The sequence below is a fragment of the Colius striatus genome, chromosome 2, assembly GCF_028858725.1.
Source record: "Colius striatus isolate bColStr4 chromosome 2, bColStr4.1.hap1, whole genome shotgun sequence".
Taxonomy (NCBI): Eukaryota; Metazoa; Chordata; class Aves; order Coliiformes; family Coliidae; genus Colius; species Colius striatus.
The window spans coordinates 5,657,983-5,681,431 of record NC_084760.1 but is presented as its reverse complement, the minus strand read 5'-3'; the positions used below and the strand labels follow the sequence as shown (position 1 = coordinate 5,681,431).

At 40.9% G+C, this 23,449-nt stretch overlaps 1 protein-coding gene across 2 annotated transcripts in view; it reads left to right on the top strand.

Moving 5' to 3' along the window:
* The window catches only part of FUT9 (fucosyltransferase 9), a 123,911-nt gene extending 107,733 nt beyond the window's left edge, over positions 1–16,178 (top strand). For both annotated transcript variants that reach the window (XM_061990517.1, XM_061990518.1), the window contains exon 2: positions 13,607–16,178. In XM_061990517.1, coding sequence (XP_061846501.1) covers positions 13,615–14,694 — 1,080 coding nt within the window. In that variant the 5' untranslated portion in view covers positions 13,607–13,614 and the 3' untranslated portion in view covers positions 14,695–16,178. The remainder of the gene's footprint in view (positions 1–13,606) is intronic.
* Positions 16,179–23,449: the final 7,271 nt, after the last annotated feature.

The following is a 23,449-nucleotide window of genomic DNA, read 5'->3' as shown; positions in this document are numbered from 1 at the left end:
TCAAGTGCTCTGAAGGAGTGGTTCCTTCTTGGCTTCAGAGCTGAGAATCCTCCCTTGAGATCAGGGAGCTAACCTCTGTCTTTTATGAAGAAGTTAGGGACTTGCACCTTTTGAAGCACAGCCAGAGGAGGATTCACCCAAAACACACACTGGGTCTTATGATCTTTCCAACAAAGGAGATTCAAACCACCTCTGCCACCTTCTCTTCACAGGGTTGTAGTACAGGGAAGGAAGATGACTCCACCTTCTACTGCTGCAGACGTGCCCTTGGGCAAATCATTAGGGAGTCAATAAGCAAGAGACAGAAGGAGGTCAAGGGAAACCTGTAATTTCTTGATTAGCAGCTAAAGGCACCAATAAGAAGGAAAGGATTCCTGGCCTCTGATCCTAAAGCTCTTCTCAGAATTTGAAATAGCCAGCCATTGTCACCCAGGAGCTAGGGAATCTTTAAGGAACATGAAATATCTAGGTGTGAATCGCTTCAGGCTGAAGTACAATTCATATCTAGTAGGTCATAGCTTCAATTGCTGCATAAAGGGATTTCATCCTATACCTGTTTCTTTTAAATCCAGACAAACAAAAAGCAGCTGCTACCGCTGCATGCAAGATGGAGTCTGCTCTTGTAGGAACATCTACATCCTCAGGGCTGGGATAGCTAGCTCCTTTATGGATTTTGAATTGCCCTTCTCTGTGAAGAATGAGGCCCTTCTGGGGATGCACTGGCACCATGCTGCAAGGCACACAGGAGCCTGAAAGGCAGAGGGCCTGGGAGAGTTTAAGCATGACTGTCGTTAAGAGACAAACAAAGAGAGGTTTTCAGGGTTACAGTTTTGGGTCCAGATATCAGTATTTCTCTCCATCCTTACTAGTAGTGCCCATTTCTGGTTTGGGAAGGACTTGGGGTATCCTACTGAACCAGGGGTTTAGGCCTCTCTTGTCATTCTCATAATCAAATTAGTGCTACTCACACTTGCTAAGCAGCATTAGCTGCAGGGATTCACAGACTGCAAAGGCAACTCCATGCCATCATTTTTCTTTACAGCAATGTCCTTAAAGCAGAGGAATATAGAATTAAATGGAGTGCTGTTGACCTTATATCTAGCTCCTTTTTTACATTTTTCCAATTTATTTCCCTTGCCCTCTCTCTCTTGTGGTATTTCCTTCTGGCTATCCCTGCTGACTTTTCTTTAGAAAGTTGTTTTCTGAGTAAGATGACTAAATAAAATCTTCCTCATGTAGTAGGAACGAAAGGAAACTTCTTCTTTCTCCTGTTTAAATATCTGGTTTTAATATGTACAGTAGGATTGTACCAGATAAAGACTATGGGCTGCAAACCTCAAGATGGGAAACAGACTGCTTGGCAAATTGTATTTACAAGACACAGTAAATAATTTTACATTAAACTATTACAGTAGTGGTAAAAAATTTATTACTTCATTATGGAATTTCTGCTCTATTAAGAGCAGAATAATGTATGACAGTAAAATTCAATAATTGAACATTAGAATAAACTGCTTTAACTTACACTGCAAATATTTAACTTCTCTTTTTAACAAACATAAAAGGGAACACAATAAGCTTAAGAAATAACCAATGGCTTGAGTCTCTTCAAGTGAAGAGTGATCTCTGCACTAACTACTCATCTGATTTGTTCAATGTCCTGTCAAGAGCCTGTGGAGAATATTCTTCATTCCCATAGTATAAATGATGTCCAAAAGTCAAAAGAATGGGGACAACTTTGTTAGGAACACTTAAAGAACAACGATTAAGTATGAAACAATCCACCATTGTATATGTGTGTCAAAAGCAGAGACCTAGGTAAGATTAATGGGAAGTAGAGTCAAGAGACTGTGACAAACCACCTATGCCTGTCAAACTATGGAGAAAGTAGGTGGAAGGTGATTGAAGCAGGTGGAGATGGTCACCACTGACTTTGTTTACATCCCAGACTCACAAGAAAAAGGTGGAGAGGACAAAGTGTGAGGTAGGGGAGTCACTGTCACTGGAGGGGTTTCAGAGGTGGGTGTATGTTGCACTGAGGGAAATGGTCTAGTGGTTGATAGGGCTGGGACAAAGGCTGCACTCCATGAGCTTAAAGGGCTCTTCCAGCTGAAACCATTCTCTGATTCTAGGAATCTATGTGTGCTAATGTACATACTAGGTAAAGAAATTTTGACCAATCATTGTACATAGGTGTGTATAACCTTGTGATTTTTGTGCATAAATACAGCACAGAAACTCATGTTGCGTGGCCTTGATTTGTGGAATTACCACAGAGCACCCAGAATTGTGCAACCTTGAAAGAGATTATCAGTGTCTCTCCTGAGTGTGTGGTTGTGGGAGAGTTGCACACCCAGTAATGAATCCACTTTTTGGAGAACATGACCTTGAGACTCTCTCAGAGTCATCAGGGCAGATGTTAACCAGGACAATAAGTGGTAACAAGGAAACATCACCTAAGGTGATGTTAGAACATGCAGGTGTTTGTAACTACCGCAGAATTATCCTCACACAATTGCTCCTTCATCACATTCTTCATGCTTTTACTATTTCTTGACTGAAGGATTTCTTCTTTTTTCTTTCCTACAGAAACAGCCTTTTCGTTGACTTTCTGTTAAGCTTTGTATTTCTCAGCTTGTTATACTAGTAGTCCCAGCACTCTGCTCTTCCTTTTGTTGTACTCACAAAGAGACACTCCAAGAAAATTCACCACTGGTTTCTCTCGATTGCAGTTGTGTTTCCTTAGAAGAATTTGCAGTTTCAGAGCTTTGGGAAAGGCTATTTGCTGATTTTACAGTAAAAACTAGCCAAAATATGTACTCTGTTTAAAATTTACTTTCCTTGTTGATAGGTTTTAGATATGGGGAGATGACTTTTTGGGGTTGTGGTAGTTTGACCCTGGCTGGATGCCAGGTGCCCAGCACACCGCTCTATCCCCCACCTCCTCAGCAAGCCAGGGAAGGGGAGAAAATAAGATGGGAGTCTCGTGCGTTGAGATAAAAGCAGTTTAATAAAGAAACAGCAAAGCAAAAGCAGCTAAAGCTGTTACTCTCTACTTGCCATCAGCAGCCATGTCCGGCCACCTCCCGAGAAGCAGGGCTTCGGCACGCGGAGCGCTCGCTTTTGGAAGGGCAGAAATGAATCTCGCCTCCCCTTCCTGCTCCTCTCCCCCAGTTTATATTACTGAGCTGACCTCATATGGTGTGGAATATCTCCTTGGTCAGCCTGGGGCAGCTGTTCTGGCCATGGTCCCTCCCAAGATTGTGCGCACCCACAGCTATTGGTGAAGGTGGGGGAAGGAATGCTGGAGGGACAGCCCTGATGCTGTGTGAGCAGGAGTCATAATATTGATACCAACAGTAAGCACAGCACTGCAGGAGCTGCTGTGGAAAATCACTACCATCCCACATCCACTACAGGGGTTTGTGTGTGTGTGTGAGAGAGTATGTATAAACTTCTTATAAAATGATTAGGAATTGTTCTGAATTCACTCCATATGGATCTGGCACTTTCCCTCAGTGCATGAGTAGGAAGCTGCTTGGATTGGACTCTTAGAAGTCTTCTGGTTTTGTTTCCACTGTACAAACTTGACTAATCTTTATAGTAACTTGCTAATTCTTTTACTCCAGAAAGACAAAGCACTTCGTTTCATAGAATCATAGAACCATAGAATGATGTCTAGTGTCAGGACAAGGAGTGATGGGATGAAGCTGGAACACAAAAAGTTCCATTTAAACACAAGATAAAACTATTTCAGTGTTTCAGTGAGGGAGCCCTGGCACAGGCTGCCCAGGGAGGGTGTGGAGGCTCCTTCTTTGGAGGTTTTCAAAACCCATCTGGACATGTTCCTCTGTGACCTGATCTAGGTGGGACCTGCTTCTGCTTGGGGCTTGGACTAGATGATCTCTAAAGGTCCCTTCCAACCCCTACCATTCTAAAATATTATTAATATGGGTTGGAAGGGACCTTTAGAGATCATCTAATCCACCCCCTGCCAAAGCAGGACCACCTGGATTAGGTCACACAGGAACATGTCCAGGTGGGTTTTGAATGTCTCTACATTACATCACTTACTTGGATTGCACTTTTCTCAGATGGAAAATAAGCAATCATTATTTTTGCCACTCAATATCTTATGATATGAAGGGTTTGTATTCTCTGTACATAGACTCTAACCTGAAGCTTTGAGTCATTGATGTTCTTTTTTGAAAGCTAGAGCAATGAGGAGCTTTGCTCAAGTCGTTTCTGCAACAAGCAAAAGAAGCTGGACATCTTGGACATCTTGAGTCCTGTTGATCGACACTTAGTTCTTTGTTCAGAGTAGTCCAGAGATGCAATTCAGTAGTTTGGATTTCTGAAACAAATGTCCATCTTTGCACCCTGTGATGGGGGAGGGAGGGGGAACTGAAAAGTCTTATTTGCAAGGAATATGGATGTATTTCAAAACAATAAGCCTATAAATCATCACCTGTCTTCTTGACCTTCCTTCTGACTGTATTACTAAATGTCATTCTCCCTTCCAGCCATAGAGCATGTTGCAACTGATTAGAGCACTTCAGTGCCTTTCTTTCCTCTCTAGGGCTGTTGTTTTCTTACTGGCAACTAGTAGCCATAGCACTTGAGGCTTTGCAAATTAAAGCAAGAGCATTGACCTGCATCCTAAAAAAAACCCCAGTTATATCAGCTCCCAGACTCAGAGGTATAATGGATTTCTTAAGGTGCTAGGCAGGCAGAGAAGTGAAATGTGAAGTAGAGATCAGATTATGAGGATTTTACTTATAGAAGCCCTTCAGGCTTTCTTTCTAGGCTACAGAGCTGTCTCAGGACTTATGCTGCTACTGGCAGAATCCTCCAGATCTGTGCAATTGTTATCTGCAAAAAAAAAAAAAGGCAGCGTTAAATCCCAATTAACATTTTCAAGCTTGCCTATGCAGCAAGAGTCAGCAGTGAAACTACTGCACACAGCCTCTAATCATATCTACACAAACAGCTGGTGCTTGGGGCTCCAAAAGTCCCACTTTGCCCCTGCAGTAAGTGTTTGCTATTATGAGCAGGCATCGTCTGCTCTTTGCTGATTCTGATTTGGCTGTTTTGCACAGGGAGGTGTTTTTGCCATTGTATTAGGGAGCTATATAGTAGGAAATGAGCCAGAAGCACCTGTGATCCTGGGATGTGGAGTTTAGCACATGTGCACAGCAAAGCCTATGGTTTGGCTTAGCTCACACCGTTTTCACAGCCACTGTCAGTTAACAAGGGCTTTCTGGTGGGCTGGTGACCATCACAAATACATAGCTTGTGCAGGTATGTTATTTGTAGTTCAGCTGCTGGGCTGCAGTTTTACGAGCCAGCCACAAAGCTACTGAGGAGCTCTTTCTGCAGTTCTGGCAGAACCAGAGAGAACAGCAGTTTGCTGTCCTCAGACCACATGGAAATAAAGGAGAAAGAGACCACTTGCTTCTGGACCAGCTTTGCTTCAATCAACTTCATTTCATGAAGAGCTTTTTCAGGGCTTTTGAAAGAAGTGTGGACTGGTTTGTGCTACATAGCTAAGATGAGCTTCATCTTCAAGCAGATAAAGTTTTCTACTAAGTTGCAGCGGTGAAGAACTCCCTTGTCTTTAGCTAGAATGATATGGAAAGGCAGCACTTTTTTCACACAACGTTATCCATCATAAACTATCTGTGATGTGGACAAGCCAACGTGGAAGTTAAGGTAAAAAAGGTCCTGTCTCTGCATGTTACCAAGGCTGGCAATGCTGCTGAGATTTCTGATGGCTTTGCATGCATATATTTTCCACTTGTGCCAGGGAGGGAATGGAGAGTACTAACGGTTCCCTCTGAGACAAAGCTAAATTCTCACCATTAGAAAGAGACACAGCTGCAGTGTGGAGTGTCCTGGCACTAATGCCAGATTGTCTGGAAAAGCTCCTTGCTGACAGAATTTTGGGGCAATTCCACCTTTTTTGTTGTTTTTTCCATGTGTGGCAGTGGAGACATTCACTCCAGTATGGACAGCATTCCTGTAATCACTTCCCTCTTGTGTTCTCAGAGACTCTGTGTCCCTGGCTTGCTTGGATCGTAGAAAGGAACCGCTGAGCTGTTGCCTAAGCAGCTGGAGAGTACCAGTGTGTGACTGCCGTGGGGAGGAGAGGATGGATGACAATCACAGGGGAAGGCTGGGAGCTGCTGAGCCGTGGCAGCATGCTGTGTGTTGCACAGCAGTTGGGAGCAGGGAGTTGAGAAGAGGATTTTCCTCAGCAAGGCCTGAGGGGACAAGATTCAGAGATTCTCAAAAACAGCAGTACCCCAGCGAGTAATTGAGAGGAAGCTTTGCATTTAGCCTTTGAAAATAGAGGCTTTTTTGTTGCCTCTCTTTTTCAGTTCCCTTCACATTTTAACTGCATACAGCATGGCTACTTCATAGTTTGCAAGACAAATTCCAAGATTTTACTTTTTACTCATTTAATCACCGATTCTTTGCACCTTCAGACATCCAGCTCGTGTTTTTATTTGGTGTATTTTACAAGAATCTGTGGTTAATATATATCACTCAGCACAGAGGCTGCAAGGAATTAAGTGAGGTCATCTAGCCCACCCCTCCCCAGGGACCTGGGGGCAGAATCTGATCTCTTACTGCTTAGTGGTGCTTGTCTAACCTGTTCTTAACAGTCTCCTGTGATAGATTCAGCACAGTCCCTAAGCAATCTATCTTAATGGCTACCTGTCCTCAGGATGCTCTTAGATAATTTTTCTAAACCCCTTCAAAATCAAAACTACCCCTTGTTGAGTTCAACTATTCTGTACTGCTCTCAAACTGCAAATACACAAAACCAGGAGCTGAGGAACCCAACGAATAACCCCAAAACAAAGGAGATGGGGAGAGGGAGAGAAAAAGAATGTTGCAAACAACAGAGTAAAAATACACAGTCTGAGATTAGCAGCTCATTCATCTTTCAGCCTTTTAACTGTATGCAGCTCTGTTGAGCCTTTTCATACTGGATTGCTTCCAGAAATCTGTGGGACAGGCATGGAAAGGCGTGGAAGCAAGTCCATGTTTGGACTGTGGGGGAGAAAAATCCACCATTCCGGCTGTGACAGAGGAGGCATAACAGTGAGAGTTATTTCCAATAAAAAGAAGCATTCTTCAATCTCAGAGAGCTAATGCAAAAGCAATTTGGAGCACATCCACACAGCAGTGACTTGGAGATAAAAAGTCACTCTCAGACTATCCTTTGACAATCAGTTTTCTTTTAACACTGCAGGTGAAAAAGCTCCAGCTAATTGGAAGTAAGGTCTAAGAAAACACAGCTCTTAGCATAAATGCCACAGCTGAGGCTGGGGAAACATGCTGGAGGACAGGCAGAGCAATTTCAAATGAGCTTTCTTTCTAACAATAACAAGTGTTTTCTTGTGATTCCTATCAGTTTCCACTGCACTCAACTGTCCTTTTAAAAGCTCCAGAGTATCTACATCGCTAGCTGTCTAAATGTTTCTAAATGTAGTGTCTCTGACTGTTTGCCTCTGTGTCCTTCTGGTCCTCAGTCTCAGTCAGCCCTCCGTGTCAGAAGTACCCAGTTTGATCCCAGGAGTGATCCTCAGAGGCTATCATGAGGATTTTCAGTATTTCTTCTTGAGTTGTCCTGAGACCAAGTGATGATGAAGATAAGAGTTAGCTCTGAACACCTAATTCTGAGATGAGTGACAAGTGACTTTTTTATTCATTACTCAGTGTCTATGGTTTCAAAAATCTTTGCTCCAGCTTAATTTTAAAATCCTTTCTTTCTCCTCAGGAAAATCTCAGTGCTGGAGTAGCAATGTCAGTAATACCTCTGCAAGTAGTGATAAACGTTGGGCTACTGGAAAAACCCTGAGGGTATACCAGAGAAACTAGTGTAAAAATACAGCAGGGAAACAGGCATTGATATTATCAACCAAAAAGGTTACATTTTCTCCCTCCTGAAGTGTTGCATAACCAGAAAAAAAAAACCCCACCACATGTCTCTCCCTTCTTGGATGATTGAGAATTCACTGTTGTAATGAAGCCATGATAAAACCGTTTCCATAAAATCCCATTTTATCTCTCATGATGCCTTCACAAAATGGAGATAGTTTTGCAAGTATACCTTGCCTGGTGTACTTGGGGTTAAAGCTGCTGGTACCCTGTTACCATCTCCCTCTTTGTGTTGCCCCTAACTGGAGCTGCTTGCTGCTGGAATGCCAAGTTTTGCACTTAAAAAGGAGCTTTGCTAAGTTTTGAAACAAGAGAAATAGTCTTGTAGTGATGAAATACCCTACTTTGGATTTGGAAAAAAAAGCACCTGGAAGATACTTGCTGTTCCACAACACTCTGCAATGTACTTTATAACAAAACTATCCAAAGTACTGAATTCTTCCAGTTCACAAAAGTCTCAGCAAACACATTTCTTTGACAACCTTTTCTTTTCAGAGTCTGGCATGCCAGAGGCCGATGGGGGAGGGGATCCACACACACAAAAAAAGAAGAAATCTGTGATTCAGTGGTAGAAGGAAAACCATGAAAGAGGAAGGGTGAGCTAAGGTTACTTGACTGGAAAGCTAGGAAAGGCTGTGGGAACTGGGGCTGTTTAACCTGGACAAGAGGACACTGAGGGGGGATCTCATTAATGTTTACATTAATGTTTACAAATATCTAAATGATGGGTGTCAGGAGGTTGGGGCAGCACTTTTTTTCTGTTGCATCCAGTGATAGGACAAGGGGTAAGGGGATGAAGCTGGACCACAAAAAGTTCCGCTTAAACATAAGAAAAACCTATTTCAGTGTTTCAGTAAGGGAGCCCTGGCCCAGGCTGCCCTCTTTCCTTGGAGGTCTTCAAACCCACTTGGACACATTTGTGTGACCTGATCTAGGTGAACCTGCTTCTGCAGGGGGGTTGGACTGGATGATCTCTAATGGTCCCTTCCAACCCCTACCATTCTCTGATTCTATGACATTGAATGAAACAACTTTAAGTCCCCTTAAACACAAATGTCAAATGCCAATTGTGGAATATTCTAACTAGGAATTTGGAGATGAGATTTCTTTTGTTTTAAGGAAAAAATATATTCAACAGGGGTGAACAGTAGATGATGTGGATTTCTTGGACCTTTTCACTGCCTTTAAAAACAAGCATAAAACATTCTGTGGACTCTGTGAAGAATTAGATCGGACTTCCCAAGACTATTTTAGGAGCCTGGCATGGTGTTAGTGAAGGACTATGAGGTTACAACACCTCCCTTCACTTCCATGATGAGTTCCTCACGACAGCTCCACAGCTGATGAGGTATTTGCAGAGAAGCCCCTGAGGACACCCAGGGGAGCTGTGCTGGTTGCTGGCTGCTGTGACCCAGCACTACCAGCTTCAAAGCAAAAGGTCTTCAAACCCACTTGGACACATTTGTGTGACCTGATCTAGGTGAACCTGCATCTGCAGGGGGGTTGGACTGGATGATCTCTAAAGTTCCCTTCCAACCCCTACCATTCTATGATTCTATGACTGGATGTTTGGGAACAAATGTCTCCTTAGTGGCACCTTCATACTGAGAATTACAGCAGAAGATCAGTGGTTATCTTGGACATAGAAGAGGAAATATATATATATGGAAAAGACTCCACATTTTGAAGAATGCTGTGAAAAAAAATGGCCAGGATTTCTAGTGCACAAACAAAAAAAAACCCAGCAACCTGTACTTCTTAGCATTAGGGACAAGCTTAAGAAAATAGGTCAACAGTTGCTTACTTCACCATACTGTTATGTGCAGGACTCAGTCCCAAAGGCCATGAAGGCAGAGTTTGCTGGTCCCTTCCATAGGTTCCTCAATCTGCTTTATGAAGCACAGAAGTTGTTGCTAACTTCTATTAACTGAGGTTAGCACTTCATCCTGAAAAATTACTGCTATTCCCAATGCACTCCTTAATAGCTATTAAGGTTAACATAAAATGGAATGGAAAGCAAGAATTCCATGACAAAATCCTGTCCAGCTCCTCGGGGTATATCTAAGTGGTATTTTTATGAGTCTGCTCGGGTCTTCTGCTTCCCTTCAAGCCTCTCATTGCAAGTTTTAACGTGCTTTGCTCTTACAACCCTTTTCCACCATGCCATTAGCAGTAGCTTCAAAGTGCAGTATGCCAGTGATGCCTATACATGTTATGGATCTATGAGTCTGTATAATGAATGGTTAGTTCTATGAATCCAAACAGTGGTAAACCGAAAAGGACTATCCTGACTGTAAGCTAGTGTTTTGGTGAAAAGCCAAATCTCAACAACTGTGATCCCAGATCAGGAGAGGATACATGAGTTCACAGGGCAGCAAAGCAACGTAAGGAAACAGATCTGGAAGGGATAAAATAGGCAAACTTACCCGTTCAGTTCTGTGAGATGTTAATATTGGTGATCTGAGTAGCACAAAGAGCAAGTGTTTATCTTCAGATTCTCACTACAACTCAAAGCTTCCTGCCCAAATGCCACACCATGCACACACTAGAATTACAAGCAGGCAAAGGAATACATAATATCTGGTCATTTCCTATAGAGCAAGAATTGCCATGAGATGATGCAGGGGTTTTTATTAGTTAGCAGCAGAGCCTAGTGTAAAATAATCCCTACCAGAGAGGTTTGTGTCAAAGGGCTTTGAACTGGAAGGTAGCTAAGTTACGAGACACAATGTAAGGTCCTTTCCTGATTTCTCTTCCATTTCAATCACTAGAAAATTATCAGTCTCTGTGAATAGACACCTTTTCCAAGGTATTGTTCAAACTCAGCTCACACTGAAAAGCTATACCTATTCTGTATGTTGGTTTCATTGGTTTCAATGAGCTTCATCTCCTAGAGCTGCTCAGCCTAAATCCTTAGAGACTTCCTTAGAGACTCCATTCTGTCTTTCACTATAGTAAAGCAAGAAGAATCCTTCTCCTCTCGTGGGTCATAACCTTCCCCTAGACATATTTTCCAGCAAAAACCAACATAGGCTAAAAAAAAAGCCAATGTGATGATGCTGTAAAACCATGTATTTCTTTCAGAGGGATTCAATGAGTGGAAAAGCCATGAACACAACAGTTCCTCCCCTGTGAGAGGGACCTGCTGAACTACATCCTAATGGGGCCGAGACAAAAGTGTCAGACTCAATATACCACTATGTTTTATATAACTATGGGGTGACTGTGCCCAGGACTGTGGGGTTGTCTCTGTGAGGGGAGGCCGGGGCTGCCCCGTGCCGGATGCAGCTGGTTCCAGCCGGCTCCAGCCCAGCCACCTCATGGCTGGGCCCCGCTGATAAAACAATGGCACCTCTGGGAAAGTGTAGTTAAGAAAGGGACAGGCAGAGAGGAATGAGGGGCTGAAAAAAAGTGAGAAACAAGCCTGTGAGCAGCAAGGTCAGAAAAGGAGGATGGGAGGAGATGCTCCAGACACTAGAGCCCAGGTGCTCCTACAGCCCATGGAGGATCACTGTGGAGCAGTACCCACACCAGCCCAGGGATGGCCTCGCACCAGAACACAGGAATATGCCTTGAAGCCCATGCAGGAGAAGATGTTTTTGTCCTGAAAGGACAAAACACTTCTCACACTGTCCTGAAAAGTGTGAGAAGGAAGGAGCATCTGAGAAGAACCATTGTGAACTGACCACAAAGCTCCATTCCCCATCCCTCCACGCTGCTCAGGGGAAGAGCGAAGGCAGAGGAGCTGGGATGAAGGAAGAAGTTGAGCCTGGGAAGAAGTTGGTGTGCATGTGTGTTATTTTAACTTTTGTCTTTGTTTCTCACCATCCAAATCTATTTTAATTGGTGATAAATTACATTCATTTTCCCCAAGAAGAGTCTGTTTGGCCTGTGACAGTAACTGGCAAGCGATCTACCTGTCCTTGCCTCAACCCATGAGATATTCATCTTATCCTCTCCTCCTGTAAAGTTGAGGAGGGAGACTGGGAGAGCAGCTGGGTGGGTGTCTGTCAGTCAGCCAAGGTTAACCCACCACAATAACTAAAACCAGAATTAAGACCATCTGTCTTCCCAAAACAGGGGAGACATTGTGGCAAATTCCTGTTTGTGTCAAGATGTAATATTAGACTGAATCTAAGCATGATGTTCCCTCCTTTCTCCTTTCCTCAACAAGGAATGTGAAAACACTTTTTGTTGTAACTGTAATGCTACATTCACACATGAGTTTTTGCACTCACAAAGCAGCAAAGTTATTTTGAATTAATGGAACTTGGAATCACATTCTATCATGTCTTCATTCTGAGTTTAACTACTTATTTCACAGGTTAGAGGAGACAAGCTATGAAAACTGGGTTAAAAGGCCTTAAATTAACTTTCTGCTTTCTGTGATTATGCATTTTTTACTTATTTATCTGCATAGATATTCTGTATTTAAGTATGTATTTAGGGGTGGCATCTTTATTTAAAAAATGTGGAACTAACCAGGAAAGACAACATACAGAGTGACTGAATCAACAGTAACTGAAAATTGAATAAACAATAAGTGAATAATATGCAGAAAAAGGGAGCCAGACGAATTTTACAGTAATGGAAATGCACTGTAGAGTTATATTTCTACAGCAAGACAGTATATTCTGAACACTTTTTAGCAACTAACTTTCACCAATCTTTTATTGCATGTCAGTAAGAGTTAACTGGTTTTATTTTTAGAACAGCTCTGAATTCTAGAGCTATGTTCAGGAGCAAATGTTAGCAAATAAGCAACCCTTAAGTTTGCTAGGTTGCACAAGAACCACAGGGAAGAGAAGCTCTGGAAAACGATTTCTCTCTTGTCTCAGGAAGAGACAACCAGAGAGAGGACAATGGAGGCTATATTAACTCCTTACCCCTTTTTTCCCCTGGAAAAAATGGTACCTTACAAAGATGCAACAAATTTTTTTTTTCCTAATTTTAACACAGGATTATGGCATAAAAACAGAATCAAATACTTAAGGACATCTTTTTACTCATTTTTGTTTATGTGGAAACTAAGTGAGTGTGCATATGGGAGCACAGGAGCTAAGGACCTCTATTGTTGTTTTCCTTCCCTAGCTATTTCAGGATCCCTCTGGAAAAGATCACTCCATGTAGCCATCACATAGGAACTAGTTTTCCAATAGTCTTATTGATTACAATTCCAGTCCCCTTCTTTTTTATTCCTCTAATCCTATATCCTCTATACATCTACACACATAAACTTGAATGGAGCAAATCTGCAGGACGTTATCCCATTACACAGACGCAAGGATGGAATCAGTAGGTAACTTTGCCTGTCTTGTGTGTCTCGAACTCTTGGCCTAGGTTCTAAGCAAAAAGGCTTCTCAAGATATAATCTCACTTGTATGAAGTATGAGATGTATTCAAATCCTGCTTTTAATTTATGTCAATTAGCTTTTAACAAGGAGAAATATTGTCCCTTTGTCATAAACAGCATGCAAGAACCCACACCCTCTCCACTCAAAGGAAGCTCCTGAGGGTATTGAAGTTCTATCCATTTTGATGTCTGATTGCTTTAACATGACATATATATATATATATATATATATATATATATATATATATAATTTTATACCTGATGTTATTTCCTCTCTTTCTCTTCCTCTCTTTTTTTTCTCAGAACAAATTATGACATCGACATCTAAAGGAATTTTCCGGCCATTTTTTATTATCTTCATTGTCCTTGGTTGTTTCATGGCATTTATACTAATTTACATCAAACCAACAAACAGCTGGATCTCTGGTCCTATCGAATCAGCCAGTTCAGTTCTGAAAATGAAGAGCTTCTTTTCTTCCAAAACTGATAATTTTAATGAGACTACTATTTTGATCTGGGTTTGGCCTTTCGGTCAGACATTCGATCTCACGTCCTGCCAGACAATGTTCAACATCCACGGGTGCCATCTGACTATTGACCGCTCCCTATATAACAAATCCCACGCTGTTCTCATTCATCACAGGGACATTAGCTGGGATCTGACTAATTTACCTCAGCAAGCCAGGCCACCATTCCAGAAGTGGATTTGGATGAATTTGGAGTCTCCGACTCACACTCCTCAAAAGAGTGGCATAGAACACCTCTTCAACCTGACCCTGACTTACCGGCGCGATTCAGATATTCAGGTACCTTACGGCTTCATGATGGTTGGTACGAGCTCCTTTACATTTGAAGTGCCAAGTAAGGAAAACTTGGTCTGTTGGGTTGTAAGTAATTGGAACCCTGAGCACGCTCGAGTCAAGTATTACAATGAGCTTAGCAAATACGTTGAAATCCACACCTACGGACAAGCCTTTGGAGACTACGTCAACGATAAAAACTTGATCCCGACTATCTCCACTTGCAAGTTCTACCTTTCGTTTGAAAATTCAATCCACAAAGATTACATTACTGAGAAACTTTACAATGCTCTCCTGGCTGGATCAGTACCAGTTGTACTGGGGCCTTCCAGAGAAAACTATGAGAATTACATTCCAGCAGACTCTTTCATCCACGTGGAAGATTTTCTCTCCCCTCGAGAGCTGGCAGAATATCTTCTGATGCTTGACAAAAATAACAAGATGTACCTTAGTTATTTCAACTGGAAGAAAGATTTCTCGGTGCATCTTCCTAGGTTCTGGGAATCACACGCGTGTCTCGCTTGTGATCACGTGAAAAGACACCAGGAATACAAGTCCATTGGAAACTTAGAAAAATGGTTTTGGAATTAATTTGGTGTGTGTGTGTGTGTGTCTGTATGGGTGTGCACTTTTCTGAAGAAGTCAGAAGAAACTTCAGTCCAAGTGGAGAGGAAACAAAAAACCCAGAAGGAAAAGAGAACCTTATGTCATGGTGTATCAGCCACCCTCTCTTGGCTGTCCTATTTATATTTTGTAAGAGGTTTTAAAAGGTCAGCAGCAACAGTCATCAATACCTAGTTTTAAATTATAATGTACATACTAATTATGTGCACTGAAGGATATTTGATTGTTTATTCTCATTTTTAAACAGTTTTTTTCCACATTTTCTCTGAAACATGTCCCAGTCTTACACTTAAATTAGTTCTAACACTTCTTCTTTCATTTTTAACATTGAATTTGTCATTTAACCTGTGTGGAAAAGGAGGACTCAACTTTTAAATGCCATAGAGAACTTTAAGAACATCATTTGCTGTCCCAGTCTGAAATGTGTGTAATATTTCAAAAGACAGTAGAGATTTTTATGGTTCATCTTGCATTTTAAGAGCACAGTAAAGTTCAATACCTACCATTATTCCAGTGATCAACTGCGCTCCTTTTTAAGGGTCATGAACCTGAAAATATAGTTTTTAAAAGATATTATAATAGTAGAAACTCTTTGTTTCTAAGAATGTTATCTAACAAACAGCTCAATTATGGTGGATTAGGAATGTCTGCTCTTACCCTCTGAAGAATATGAACAACCTTAGTGACCAAAGCCCAGATTCATCCAGTTTTTTATATGTATTAAATGCAGTATTTCCTAAAGTTTCATTCTTTCTCAAGTATTGTTTACTTGAACCAGGGCTGTAAGCGGTGTTATACTGATATAGAGATAAACAAGAGCCACCTCAATACGTTCCTGTGTGACTTGATCTAGGTGGACCTGCTTGAACAGAGAGGTTGGCCTAGATCTCTACAGGTCCCTTGCAACCCCTGCCATTCTGTGATTCTGTGATAAACAGATTTTAACAGTAGGTGTTTGATTACAACAGCCTCATGCACTGAATTCAGCTGCTAATAATGGAATTTTTAAAATAGCTTGTTGTGAAATTTTAGCAATTTCTCTCATATAATTGCTTGAATAATCAGGAATTTGTCCTCAATTATGTAAAAATCTGTCTAAATGTAGCTGCACAACTTGCTGTTATGAATCATGGATGTGGGGGAAAAAAAATGACCAGTTTATTTTCTGAAAGAAACATGAAAGACATTGGCCCAGGCTGCCCAGGAAGGTTGTGCTCCTTCTTTGGAGGCCTTCAAGACCTTCCTGGACATGTTCCTATGTGACCTGATCTAGGTGAACCTGCTTCTGCAGGGGGGGGTTGGACTAGATGATCTCTAAAAGTCCCTTCCGACTCCTAACATTCTGTGATTCTGTGTGATTCTGTGATGCTGAAATTCAGTAAACAAGTTACCAGGTTGACATATTCAACCATTCAACTCATTAAGTTAATGAATTCTGGTTTTTGAAAATATGTGACAGGTATAAACAAAGAGCAGCAGTTGCCATCAACATTCGAATATACAAATAGGATCTTAAGTATTAAATTTTCCCTGATAACAAATTCAAAGCTGTAATGATGTCACAACTGTTTAAAATGTCTGCTTTTAACATGTCAATTCAGTTTGTTACTTCTTTCTTTCAGCTCAAACTTAAATATCTGGTTATTGTATATATTCATATGTACAAGGCTTGTTGAACAACATAAATGTGTGAATATGTTTTGGTATCAAGTGAAAGCCAATCAGTTTGTTTTTTCAGGTCAAAATGTTACAAATCACACCACCTACTAAAAACAGTTTCACTGGAAAAATACTTGAGCTTACATGATGTGTAAGACTCTGGTGAAAGTGAAGAGGTTGATCAAGTACCTAAGATGCAGTTTGCAGACAAGAACGCTGCTGAAATAAGGAGATAAGGGATAAATAATGATGACCATTCAGCAAAAGATAAGGTGACTGTTAGATGGGTGTTTTTTTCCCTGGGGCTGGAACAGAATTGCAGAAAGTTGTAAGAATAATGCAGTTAAATCTCTAAAACAGGAAACTCCACTGAAAGGTTATAGAAGCACTTGCATCCTCCCCGTGGCTTCAAAAGATGTTTTCTGATCCAGGTATAGACTTATTGTATTTATTGCTGTCTTTTAAAGCTAGGTTAGAATATACTGTGAACCTCCTAAACTCACCAGCATTCCAGTACAAAACAAGATGTGCTTACCTTGTAAATTAACACAGGACAATGAAAGTCAGCCTTCTAAAAACAGTGTTTGCACAGATGTGAGTAGTATTTATATCATTTTGAAGGCAAGTGGCTATTGCCTGCAGTCTATCCTATAGGACACCACACGTTTTGTTTTCAGGAAGGCTGTAAAATTCAGAATTACTGAATATGCCACTGCTGGCTGGATAATCTGATTCCCATGATGCTGGAATTTGGAAGTTCTTTGCACTGTTCTTCGTGGCAGTTCATTTGACCCCTTTGTCAACGTGCATGGTTCCCTGTTTCATTCTTCATTGTAGAGAATGGGAGTTGCACTGTGTGTTAAAAGGCCTTTTGTCAAATCAGGCTGGTTTCTTGGCATCAAGATTCTTATCTTAATTCTTATAGTAATAACCAGTAAGCACAATAATAAGATGTATGGCTTGTACCTACAAATGTCAACAAGAGTATACACAGGAAAGCTGTGAAATATAGGCTAAATTTTAATCCTGTGGGTAATGTCTTTACCTCTGTGAGCACTAGATCCAGTGAGCAGGGCTAATCTTGCACTGAATTTTAAGAAATGTGAAAGTCTTCTGATGAAACTGGAGAGTTATTCTCTTCACAGATACTCCACTCACAGCTTGCATGCTTTGTTCTCAGGATGCACTGCTAAAATTGTGTTAAAGATAATAAAACGGGAGAGAAATTTAACCCAGATTGAAATGACCAAGAACCATGACCAAATCCAAAACAGGAGATGTGACAATAATGCCTCACCTACATTCTTGAAGAGTATGGGCTGGAACATGTTCCTATGCGACCTGATCTAGGTGACCCTGCTTCTGCAGCAGGGTTGGACTAGATGATCTCTAAAGGTCCCTTCCAACCCCTACCATTCTATGGTTCTCTGATTCTATGAACATAAGTGAGACAGCCCTTTTATGAAGATTTTAAGGTGATCTACAGGTATCAAACCTTAAACAGTTCTGGATATGAAAAGCTTTGCTGACAGAAGATGAAACATCTTCGGGCATGTCCAGCCTAGTTGGTAAATGATGTGAAGCAATGGATGTAAAACATCTGGACCCCATGCATACATAAAGGCAGTTTACCTAGACCTGACTCAGAGAAGATTGATTCCAGCCTGCCTCAAACATTAAGTGTTGTGACATCTTTGCTCCTTCAGTGAGCTACCCTGCATGAACTGTTAGTATAAACAGACTGAAGTAGTAAATCACTGTGAGCAAGAATGGACAAAACCAATTAATTGTGGAATGATAAATAACATAGACTTGGTTAAAATAGAGAACGAGGTATTATTTAAGCTCCAACACTACTGGCAAAAGAAGATAGTTGTACAAGAAAAGATAAATGAAAGATGAGAAATCACACCAGTTCTCAGTGTTTTCTCAGTACTTTTATTTCAGGCCTTATTTGCCAGCCCATAACAATCTTGCATATGCACTTGTCACAAGTTACCACGGCAGTCACTGAAGACAGGGAGCAACCCTTATTCTGCCTTTTACAACCGCTTCTTTTGGATGTTTTCAGGCTCTGTGTCATGCACTGAGCTATCAATACTACTGCCTTTCCCAGTGTGGAAAAACAAGACCCAAACCAGATAACACCCTAACCACAGATGCATTGCAGCCCCACTGAATGTGAACAGTCATCAGACAACACCAGGAGCAGATCCTTCAAAGCAGAGTTTCCCTTTATTTTCCCCTGCCACTCAGTGACCGCAGCAGCTCTTCCACGGTGTGAGATCTCCGTTCCTCAGTGAATCCTGGCTGCCAGTTTGTCTGAATACCTCTTGCCATCTGAGATGGCAGTACTCACAATGAGCAAGCAGCCTGAGTGAGGCCCTCAGAGTGTGGAAGACACATCCAGCAATGTCTTTGAAGAAACAGATCAAGTAAAATGAAAGATGGGCCAAGAATGCAAGAATGTGGGCATTTGCAGAGTTGATGCAGGATAAGCAAGACATGGGAAGTAGGTTCTACTGAGCACAATAAACAGCCACTAAGTGTTTCTAGCTACTCATGTTTCTTTCTCAAACTGGGCTTTTTAAACAAACTAACCATAACATGCCATTTTTTCCCATTTCTAATCAAGCAAGCTTCAGTTAAATGACAAATGACTGTTGCTTATTATTGAAGAATGAGACTCCTGTTGGCCTTGTATTATCTATTAGACAAAAAATGATATTCAGAGGAAGAGTGAAGACTGCCAGTAAGCTAATAATCCTTCTGAAGCTGACTTCAAGAATCCCTATTGTTCTTTTGGTTCTTGATTTTGAAGTAAGTCCTCATGTCCTCCTGCAACAATACTTTCTGGACTTGATTCAAGAAAGACGTTAAGCACATGCTTAAATTCAAGAGCATCTTAAATGGTTTCATGCATTGGGCCTTCAAACTGTATGTTTTTTATTGCCTTTGGGTATTGTGCCAGAGAACACAGTCTATAGCCAATTTGTGTGGCCTCTTTTCCATCACGTGTGTCTGTCTTGTGAGTAGACTGGCTAACCCACACTGGAAAGTGTTTGAACTGATTCTAGCTTTGTGTCTTCCAATATACTTTGGCCCTACTCCTTTGCTTCAGCACATTGTATGTGTCATCAACACCACCTTACAGCCTGCCCGGGCTGTGCAGGGTGGATGAACTTGCATGTGGTATAAGGAAGTGAGAAGAGTTGAGGCTTGCTGGGATAGTATTCCAAGGACTGTCTTTGGAAGAAAGGATAAAACCTGGACACACGTGCATCCTTTCAATCTGGACTGAGTGTTGCCCAGAGAAGTTCAGTCTCAGCCATACCTCATTTTCCTTTGTGGAGGAAAATATACAGCTTGGTCTAGATGAGACTCTGTGAGTGATCAGCTGTGTGTGAAGTGGGAACAAGAGGTGTGTGTGCAGGCTGACAAGGAGGCTTCTGACCTATTTAAACCTAATGGTGAAAATCAAATATTCAGGTGTTTCCTTGGTCATAACTAATACATTATTGAAAAAACAGTACAGGGGAGGTACTTCTTTATCTACCACTTGCTGGAGTTTTTCATTAGTGTTGGCTATCAGTTTTGGTTGGTTAGTTTGTTTTTAATATGAGTGACTTTTAAATGTTAGAAAACAATTTTATTCATACAAGCTGAAGTAACTCTTCAGCTTCATCTTTTACTCCTTGCTCAGGCAAAACTTCCACCTGAGTCAGCAGGTGATTTGGAAGATTCCCATGCTAGCAACAAAGGATTGAGCACAGAGTGGAATAGCTAAAGTATAAACCAACCTTCTTATTCACAGATGTTTCCTTTCTAATATCCAAACAACTAGTTCTAGTGCTACAGCCAATTCTGCCTTCAGAGAACCAGTGTAAAATTCATACTGGTGAGATATGTTCATAAAAGGTACAGAAACACCAAGGAATTGATTAAATCAGCCATGCAGTAGTAATTTCAATTCATGGCACAAACGCCATAGAGAGATTCAGATGATAAAACCACGAACTCATAAGAAATAATTAGGCTTAAAGACATCACCCTGCTGTTTTTATATTACAAAAAGCCACTTCATTGCTCTATTGGAAAGGTAATTAGTTGGGAATCTTTTGTGTTGCCATATTCTCTGTATAATTAACTGAAACTAACAGTTTCTATGCAGTGATTCATTCAGAAATTTGCTTTCACCTCCAGGTTAATAACCAGAGTTCTCAGTAGGCTGGTAAAGACCACTATTTGGTAACTTGACACAGTGTTTTCAGTCAGGTTTCTCACTCCTGCTTTCAACCAAGAACTGACCTGAGACTTGGCTCTGACATCTGTGCATTTCCCAGCATGCTCATGGGGTGGCATAGGATATTCTCACTCCTGCAGCCTGTACTGTGCCTGTTTATGGTTATGCAGAAGACTTTGCTGTTCCAAATCTTCAAGACCCACCTGGACATGTTCCTGTGCGACTTGACCTAGGTGGGAGCTGCTTCTGCAGGGGGTTGGACTGGATGATCTCTAAAGGTCCCTTCCAACCCCTAACACTATGATTCTATGATTTTTTTGAGGTATGGTGTCAGTCTGTAGAAATGAAGTACTCATACATTGAAGAACTCTCCATTAACATTGCTCAGTAAACAAATAGGAAAATCATGAATGGCTGCAAATTGGCAGCAAAAGCAATTGCTTGTTATGAATTAGTCCAGTGGAAAACAGGTTTGTTTGGATCCACATAAAGGAATATGCAAAATGAGAAAGAGGTATGGTAAGCCAACACTTATATAAAGTTGGGATAAGTTTCCTGTAGAACTTTGAAGCTGTAGCTCAATGTTTTTGCATGCACCAGATGAGAAATGTTCCCATCAGTCCTTCTCTTTATAAAATGGTGAAAACAAAGCCAGTCCGAGATACGCTGTTTGACAAATAGATTAACTGCAAAATCTACACGTTCCTTTGCTGTTATGTTTGTAGTACTCGTGTCAGACAAGATGGAGAAGTTTGGTAAGTTAACTCCCTTGGTGCAATTGAATGTTTGAAAGATTCAGTGGATATACCGAAGAGGAAGCAAGTGAGAAGCATTCCCATCTTTACAAGCTTGTGACGTGCCAATCTGTTTCCAGTGAATGAACAAAACCATTAATGCATTGACTTTGGATTAGGATTTGCAGAACCTTCTCTCAACGCACTGTAATTTTGCACTATTTTGTAAGAAAAGGGGGGAAAAAAGGAAAAAAAAACAGAACTGAAAAAGAACCAGGAAAAATAATAATAATAATCTAAAAATAGATGCCAAATGTATAGTTTGTAAAATACTATTTTTCTTATCTAAGGTGTCATCACGTTGTGAATTTAACTGTGTTCTTGTCAACTGTGAAAAACATGTGATGTACTGTTTGTGCCACAGCCTACCAAGGGCCGTTTCTAACACACAGATTAGTGAACTGGACTTGTTTATATGAAACACGTTCATAAATCAGAGATCACTTTTATACTTATTTTTTGTAGACTATTTTTCCACATTGACAACACAACTGTTATTTTATAGCAAACATTAATTTTGCTTTGAAGTATTATTTGAATAGGTGAGTGGGTGTCTTAAATGTGCCAGAGATTCAAAAACTGTGACAAAGGACGATTCAGAAAGTATTCTTTGCCAAGTTGTAATGCTACTGAAATCGAAGATGTTTTGTGGAACAAGCAGACACAGTGTGAATAAATGATAGTTTTCTGTTCCATGACAACGAGGAGAATGTCACATCTGCTAGGATAAATGCCTGGTAGTTGTATTTCCCTTCTGTCTTTCTGTATCTGAGGGAAACAAAACTGAGTGCCATAGCTCAGTTTGTTAGACTTTCAGCCACTCACATAATGTGGACTTGAGCTCTGAAATTTATTGATGAGAATTAGGAGAAAAACCCTTAAGCTGCTTGTCCTGACTCAAACCCATTTCCTGTGGTGGGTCAGGTGAAAATAGGATGGTCGATGCATGCAGTAGTACAACCTCAGTAAAGAGAGTGAGTTCTGTATGTAGAAACGTGGGACTACATCTGCCCTGTTAGTGCAAGATCAGGACCAAAGTCCCTGGTGTATTTGAGCATACACACACAGCATTGAGTGGGATCTGATATGAACCCTTGCTTCATGTTCTCAACTAATGATATTCCTTGTACTGACAACTTAATCGTTCCACGTTTTACATGGTACATACTCAATGCACAAATTCCTGTGTAAGAAATAGTAATCCTGGAAAACTTTAATACAAATAATGAAAACCACTCTTACCTGCAGGCACATGTGAAGGTGCCACATTAAAAGTAGGTCTTGTAAAAAGCTGTAATTTTTATTTATTAGTGATTGTACATTTTGCCCCATGATCTGGACGTTTTCTAACAGGGCTTACACCAAACCACTTCTTTATTCCCTTTGAACAAAACCATCACCCTGAGATGCATCTGGAAAATGTAGAGGTTCCACCACTGATGTTTTTCAAGATTTTCATAATTTGGTGGTGGTGTTAAAGACTTTCTTCTGGTTACCTATAGCTATGCTCAGAGTTTTCAGTACAACTTGACTGCAGTCAGAAGACACCTACTGTATGAAACAACAGGTAACTGTAACCATCTCAAGGACTTTCATCGTTTATGTGAAATGAATATTGCAGAACTGTGACTCCAAGATGGTTAAGCCGCTCACTGACTCTTATTTATTGAGCACTGGAATTCTCCCCAAAGGATAAACACTGAATTATGTAAATAATAGTGCTCTATATAAGCCTAACAAATTGTTGTAATAGGTATATTTAAAATAAAACAAGAATATTCTAAGTGAACTATAGTCTGTGATCGTTGCTTTGTAGGTCTAAATGTCATCCTATCCTCACCTGATCTAAGGGTTGTTGCTAGTCATTCCCATGACTTCTGGCTGAGATCTCACAAAGAGAATTTTAGTTCTTTTTGAAATTCTTGTAAGTGTTCAAGGTCAGACTGAATCCACGTGGTCTGTCGAGTTAATTTGCTGTGTATAGCAAGCAACACAGTTGAACCAATACAGTACTACAGTTGAGGTT